At 45.2% G+C, this 7,650-nt stretch overlaps 2 protein-coding genes across 2 annotated transcripts; one reads left to right on the top strand and one right to left on the bottom strand.

Annotated features, from left to right (window-relative positions):
• Nucleotides 1-420: 420 nt before the first annotated feature.
• Nucleotides 421-4,103, bottom strand: LOC125545703 (endo-1,3;1,4-beta-D-glucanase). Its single transcript, XM_048709735.2, has 7 exons — nt 3,815-4,103; nt 3,626-3,647; nt 2,013-2,136; nt 1,750-1,840; nt 1,545-1,634; nt 1,358-1,461; nt 421-763 (listed from the first exon to the last, which is right to left on the bottom strand). The coding sequence occupies exons 1-7, from the start codon at nt 4,035-4,037 to the stop codon at nt 623-625; spliced, it is 795 nt and encodes a 264-aa protein (XP_048565692.1). The 5' UTR covers nt 4,038-4,103; the 3' UTR covers nt 421-622.
• Nucleotides 4,104-5,074: 971 nt separating this feature from the next.
• Nucleotides 5,075-5,407, top strand: LOC147981026 (ethylene-responsive transcription factor 5-like). Its single transcript, XM_087515838.1, has one exon. The coding sequence runs from the start codon at nt 5,075-5,077 to the stop codon at nt 5,405-5,407; it is 333 nt and encodes a 110-aa protein (XP_087371964.1).
• The last annotated feature ends 2,243 nt before the right edge of the window (nt 5,408-7,650 follow it).

Below are 7,650 nucleotides of genomic sequence, written 5' to 3' on the forward strand. Positions count from 1 at the left end.
AAGCCAGATGATGAATTGTTCCTATTGAGAAGGTGTGCAAAGCCATGTGAGGTCAAAAGTGTAACACTATAATGATCCTTGCCATGGAAGTTGCCTTATTCAACATGGAGGTAATCCAATTTATAGTAGTTGTTATGCTATGAATGAACAAAACAAATTCTCTCTCTCCATTGCATCCCCGGTGTTCACCCATGAGGTTTAGAGTAGCTAGTCAGATCGAGATGAGCAAGTTCTCAACTGCTCTCTATTAAGGCACAAATTTGTGTGTGTGTGGGGGGGGGGGGGATCTGGATCTCTACTTTGTTGTCCAAAGGAGTAGATGCTAACACAAAGCAAGCATAATTTTAGGGTTAAAATTAATGGATTATTTTCTTTAAGTTATAGTCATATCATATAATTAATAATTATTTAAAATGCATATGATTAAACTTCACATAGATTTTTGATATAAACAAACAATATACATACCAATATGGAGGTTACAAATGACTCACAAATCATACCCAATACATGTACCTTTTTTATGGATGCATACACATCTACACAAAAATGGGGTTGGAGAACTTTACATGGATATGAGACTTAGAATTGTATCGGACCTGACCTTTGTGATTAACATTTCTCATTCCAGGTATTTCTTGAACCAGTCGAGCATTAAGGCAAGAGCTTGTTCAGCTGTTCTAACTGCAAATGGGTCGGTGCTATTGTATCTACAAGCAAAACCATGTGCAACTCCTGGAAAGATCTTGCCGAAGTAAGGTACCTACAATAAGCAAGCATATGAGGCTAGCTAGCTTGTGGGTAAAAGGCTTCTGGTAAGCTCTATGAATACACTATTTGTGTCAAGTCTTGCGTAAAAAGGGTACGTAGTTGGTTAAGTCAAACACCATTTTTATAGTTCTACCTTTGTCCTCATTTCCTTGTCCAAGAATTCCTTCTGCGTTAAACTATGTACAATGATTATATAACAGTTTTGTTATTCAAAGTATATGTAGAGTATTATAATTTTGTTTGCACATTTTAATGTAAATTAAAGTTTATATTAAGTTAAGTACCATGGTTAACACTCAAGGAAGTACAAAAAGTGAAATGATAGCAAATAGAGTGAGTAATTGCATACACTGAGATTTATCCTCCAACTACATCATGAAATATGAGCTCTTATCGATAAATACAATTGTATTTTGTTCGCGATCATGTTAACATGTGAAATGTGTGCCGGTTGCACCCACTATGATGTTTCTAAATTGAATATTATACTTTAGCAAATTACATTTCAAATTTTGGAATAGCAATGCCAGTAGAGCTATATAAAAGAATTCGATATCAAGTGTCAACAGATCCGATACTAACTCACCTTATCACTTCTTTTACGAAGGGCCTGCAAAAACTGATATATGAACTTCTGTGGTGTAGTTGTGTCATTTTGAGCTCCAAGGATCTCAATGGGGCACTTGACCTCTGAGTTCCGCGTAAACTTAAAATAATAAGAAGAGGGATTCACAATGAAACTAGTCACCATAGCAGTAGAAACAAAGGGTCACCTCTCATATCGTCAACAATGATGGATGAAGGATGGGAGACGACGATTGCCTTCACCTCCTCCATTTTCGCTATCTCCACTGCAAACTTTCCTGTTAATTCACCGGGACAAGAAAAATAGCTGAGTTATGTTTAGACTTGTAAAACAAAGGAGTTTATATTGGTTGTAATGCCAATGTTGCAGTAATGTGTATTGATTTAACTGACCACCCCAACAGTATCCCCCAACTCCAATAATTGATTTTTGCTCTTTTTTCAAGGTCGCAAAAATTGGTTTAGCATCTCGAGCGGCTTTTACCTGTAAGATAAACCCAGTAAATAATATATCAATTTAACACAAATATACTTAAAATATTTTGGACCATACCACTTTGACAATAGTATGTTTCGATGTATTTTAGAGAAAAAAGTCGACCAAATTTGAAAAATGTTTAATAAAAATCAGAGCGAACTTTATTGAAATGTATTACCGGAGAGTGGTCATCTATCCACTGTGTGATGTTTACACTTGGGTCACCCATGTAAGGTTTCCCATTGAAGAAATCAGGCACCACAACATAGTATCCAGCTTCAGCAACTTTGTCGGCTGCGTGCCTTCCTTGTCATGTAGAAACATTATGCACAATGATGCATGATTATAATTTAGATGCAAAGATATGGAGTTAAAGAAGCTAATGATCGCCCACGACACTCAATGCTTTCTCATGTCACTTTGCTTTTCTACGTACATAAATGACAGAGGTACTATCTTGCTTTGATATTTATGATAGAAAAGAAAAGTTGTTGTTTAGCACCATGGCACGTACACCCTCTATCTTTTTCTTTTTGTGAGGGATACACCCTCTATCCAGGCCATCAGTTTTGGATTGAGATATGTGCATAGGAATTTTTCTGTTTCTCCCGAACACAACGATGTATAAACTTGAAACTTTGCATGTCAACAAATATTAAGATTAAAACTTTGGATGATAATATTAAACTATTTTGCTAAATCTCAGTCGATTGAGATTTTTAAGTCTCAATCAAATTTTAAAATGCAACTTCAATTCACCAAAAAGCGCAACTAGGTGAAAAGGTGCAAGTTGCACTCTTCACTAAACTAAAGTTCCACTTTGTTTGATTGATCGAGACTTTTTTTCACATTTTATATATTTATCTTCGCACAAAAGTCTGAAAATATTTTCTGCATATTGTTGTTCAAATGATACATTGACCTACAGAGTTTCAAGTTTTTATGTTGTTTTGTTTGGGTGAACCAAAAAAGAATCTATGGCATAAGTATAGTGAGCTAGCAGCCTAGCACATATCCCGGGAAAAAAATGGATGGCATGGTTAGAGGTTCTGGAAATTCCTATTGGTGCTTGGGCTCCAACCTTCTTTTCCAAAGTTTCAGAGAAAAATGAAAATAATACACATGCACAGAGGGGGTGTAGTCTACACATGTGCAGAGTTTCATGACAAAATGCATTAAGATGTGAGCTACACAAGAAAATAAAATCATACTTTTTAAGCACATGCACTGTTCACCATAAAGTTCATGATTATTTAGCTCGCATTAATGTATTTCAGCGTAAAAATTCACGAGCATGTAGAATACATCCCTACATGCATGCATGTGTGTGTATTATTTTTATTTTTCTAGAACACTCTAATAATCCCCATGTGTGTGTATTTTTATATCACATATTTACGAGCATATTTATCTTTCTTTATGGAGGGAGTACGAGAAAATATGTGATATAAGTTAGTTATGAAGTCTCTCTCTCTCTCTCTCTCAAAGATAGCTACAGATGCTTGACTAAAATATGCTATGTTTTTTTCCTTTTTCCATTAATTTTGTTTGAGAACCTTTTTCCATTAATTAAAAAAGAGAGAAATATGCATCGTGTGATGTTTAGTGGGTCTGCCTTTTGGAGTTGTTAGTGGGTCATTTTCACTTCAAGAGTAATTTATGACTTTGTACTTTCCTAGGTGTAGAGATCGAAGGTGACGAACCTTCTTCCGAAAAAATACATTTTTTTGAAAAAAAAATACACATAGGAGACCGAATGACAACGAGTACAACGGGCGAAGATGGTCGAACCTCAGCAACGGCGCTTCGAATCCTGAAGAAACCAAAATGCAACAGCCATATTCATAGGCAAGTATATGCAGTTTTTCATCGCAGAAAGAAAGGGCATAAGCAGCTTCTTTTCCCACATACGTACTCCGTATATACGTACTGTCGAAGCACATGTACCGTATACAGTTTAATCAAATCAAATGAACTAACCGAAGATGTCGGAGGCCAGGACGATGGCCCGGTCGGAGTGGACGGGGCCGGTGACGTACGCCCTGAAGCCGGCCAGGTCATCGACGACCTTTCCCGCCTCGGCTCCGGCGGCGGTCAGGTCCGGCGGGTTGTCCAGGCACTGCGAGTGCAGAGGAGCGGAGGCGGCTCTGCCGGCGAGCACGGCGAGGCAGAGGAGGAAAGAGCGCAGCAACTCTAGAGCCATGGCACTCTGGTACGCTCTGTTCTCCTTGCTTCAGTGCGTTTCGCCGGCCGTGCGCTTATATAGACTGTACTGGGGTTTTGCTGCTTTGCAGCGGTAGGTGGCATGGACAAAAGGCTCCCTCCACCATGCCGTTTTGCTTGTTATTTTTTTCTCCTTTTTCTTGGAAAACGCTAACAATCAGTCGGCGGATCGCACAATGCAGCCGGCGTCCCTGCTCCACTTGCCACGTGCCTTCCTGAGCGCACCCTCAATCTATTTCTCTAGAACCAGAAGCATCGTGTGTTCGCCGCCGTAAAGTGCTTTTGCAACAAATGCAGTGTTGCAATGAGATTTTGCAACAAGACCTATGTTATAAAAAGATTCCACGAAAGAAAAAATGTTCAGAAAAAAATCCACAACAAGACATTTGTTGCAAAAAAAAACATAACATGATCTCTGTTGCAGAAGTTTTTACAACATGAGTATTGTTGTAGAAGTTTCTGCAACACAGTTATTGTTGCAATTGTAAAGACTAGGCTGAGCTCTTGGCCGGCATCTATGGGCTGTTGAGGCGACAGATCCGGCTGACGCGTAGCGTTGCTCCCTTCTTTTGTTATCTTCTGATACGTGTTGTTCTCTGTGGCTGCTAAATGATGGCGGAGGATAAACAAGGGTTGCCATCATTCTCTTTTCTTAATCATCATTGTTCTTGCCTTTTAAGGGCTCCTAAACGAATACGACAACACGTCACGTGTATACCGTCCCTTTATAAGAGCAACTCCAACGGCCGCGCCAAAAGATGTGCGCACGGTAAACCTAGCTTTTAGCGCACGCGAGACGTTTTGCCGTGCTTCAGCGGTGGCGGGAAACTGGTGTGCGCAGGAACCGTTTGCGCGCGCGCGAAAAGGCGCCAGCTCGCGCGCTATTTTTAGTGCACCGCTTCCGGCGTGCCTATAAAATGCGGCACTCGCCACGCGCCTATTCCACGACTCCTCTTCCTCTTCCTCTCTGCCACGCGCGCCTTCACCTCTCCAGCGCCCCGCCACCGACGCGCCACCATGCCGCCGCGCCGCCGAGGAGCGTCGGGCTACCGCGGCGTCCGCCTGCGCCCCAACGGCGGGTACTACTCCGAGATACGCTCCGGCGATCTCCGGCTCGGCCTCATCACCTACGGGACGGCGCACGAGGCCGCTCGCGCGTACGACGCGGCGGCGTGGCGCCTAGGCCGGCCGCGCGGGCAGATCAATTTCCAAGATGTGTACACGCTCCAGCAGGTGCTGGACGTCGCCCCGCCGCCTCGTCTGAACACGGCACAAGACCGTGCAGAGCACGCTGAGCGGCAGCGCCGTCTCCTCGTCGCCCAGGAGGACGAGCGGGTCATGGCGGAGTGACGCCGGCGCCACCTGGAGGACGTCGCCTACGAGCAAGTCTACTGGGCAACGCGTCGCGAGGAGGACACGCGAAGGCGCCGCGAGAAGCGGTTGGACAGGCGTCGGCGGAAGGCATTGGCGAATGCGCAGTCCGATCTCGTTGCAGCAGGTGGGAGGTCGTTCTTCACGGCAGACGATGATCGTTGGTTGGACATATGGCTCGATACCTCGGACGACACCGCCGAGGATGATAATAGTGATGATGGTAGCGACTTAGAGTAGTTTATCTATACAATCTATCTAGTTTTTATCGTTTGTCGTTTTTATCTATGCAATCTATGCTTTCGATGTAAAATACCTTTGTATCGTTTAAAAAAATCTATGTAATCTATCTAGTTTATCTATGCTTCCGATGTATACATCTAGTTTGTAGAATGAGCGAGATTTTTTACGCGTTGCTGGAGCGGCGCGCGCGCTGCATTTTTTACGCGCTGCTGGAGCGGCGCGCGCGCTGCATTTTAGCGCGGCTGCTGGAGCCAGCGCTGCGCGCCGCGTTAAACCAGACGATGGACGTGCGCTAAAGTTGTTTTTTGCGTGCGGCGCGTTCGGCGTCTGTTGAAGATGCTTTAAGAAAATGGATATGACTGTGATGGACAAAGTAACAAACAGTTCTAAAGAACTGCCGGCATTGACCAAAAAAAATGCTTCTACTAAAAGCCTGTTCGGTTTCGTTCCGCTTCGGTGACTCAGCTCCTGGAGCGGAGCAGGCTACTTCAATTTTTTATGGAGCTGCTCAAACTGAGCTTCGCAGCTTCGCGGAGTGGAGCAGAGCAGAGACATTCCAAACAGAGCCTAAAATACCCCCCGATCCATAATAAAGGTCAGTGATTCTAACGGAGGGAGTAGCTTTTACATATCGAGAGAGCAAAGAGAAGTAATGAGGAGGCAATAGTCCTGCCAAAATAGCTTCTCTAGTTTAACTGAAAACATTAAGATTAGAGCTTGTATATGGTTGATCTCAGTTTGGTTTATATTAAAGCATCTTCAACAGAAGTGCTATATAAACGACGCGCGGTATAAAAGCAGCTTTTAACGCGCGCGGACCTGATTTGAAGTCTCCACCAGCCGCACAAAAAGCACGCGCTATAACTAATGTAGTGTGCACATTAAAAAGGCATCGCGCACAGCATATTTAGTGCGTCCGGTCACGCGCGTCGTAAACTTTGGGCTGCTGCAGATGGGACCACTGGACTCGCGCGCGTAACATATTTTGCAGCGCTTGTTGGAGCAAACGTCTTCTAGCGCCCTAAAAAACTACTTGCACGATGTAAACCTGTTTTTTGGGCGCCGCGCATTGGACGGCTGTTGGAGATGCTCTTAGAGCATCTCCAGCAGCCACGCTAAACAAGTGCCGCGCCGCAAATTTTATCATTTTAGCGCGCACGCAACCTGTAGACAAGCTCTAGCGGGCACGCAATAACCGCACGCGGGGCATATGTAGTTGGGCGCGTGGTCCGAATCGCCAACTTGCGCTGTGTATTTGGGGCGCCCGCTTCTGCGCGCGGCACACACGAGCGCTCGCGCCGCATTCTCTCCTCCCCGCCACCTTCGCCCTGCGCGCCGGCGCCGGCGAACTTGACCCGATGGACGCACGCGCCGGCACCCGCTCACCCCATCCTACAGCCATGACCCCTCCCCCGCCGTCGCTGCCGGAAACCCTAGCGTGGGGAGCGTTGGCCTCGCCACCACCGGAGCTCCTCTGAGCATCGGCCTCGCGCGCGGCCTCTTCATGCCGCCGCGGATGACCATGGCGACGGGTGGCGTCGCGCCGGCGCCACCCCTTGCCGCCTCCCCCTCGAAGCTCCCCAATGCGGCGCGGCCGAAGAAGGGCAAGACATCCGCGAAGAAGAACAAGGCGGCGGACGGCTTCGACACCTCGAAGGCGAGGAGAAAGAAGCTTGCAGGGCGTGTGACGGACGTGGCGGCTACCGAAGCGTCGGCAAGCTCACTCGTTGAGCCGCCGGCGGACGCGCATAACGTGTTCGACGATATGCCCCAAAGGTAGAATTTTTCTTCCAACTTTTCTTTTCTTGTTATTTTTTGAATGCATTCATATAGATAGCTTATTTGCATTGTTCTATATATTTTGTAGTGTCAACAATGATGCATACATGTCAACTATGGGTGTTGGCTCCAATAATTCGCATTGGTATCAAACCAATGACATGCATTTCGAAGACCATGAGTTCGAGGTGGACGAGGAT

The sequence above is a fragment of the Triticum urartu genome, chromosome 3A, assembly GCF_056163025.1.
Source record: "Triticum urartu cultivar PI428250 chromosome 3A, HENAU_Tu73, whole genome shotgun sequence".
In the NCBI taxonomy this organism is placed as follows: domain Eukaryota; kingdom Viridiplantae; phylum Streptophyta; class Magnoliopsida; order Poales; family Poaceae; genus Triticum; species Triticum urartu.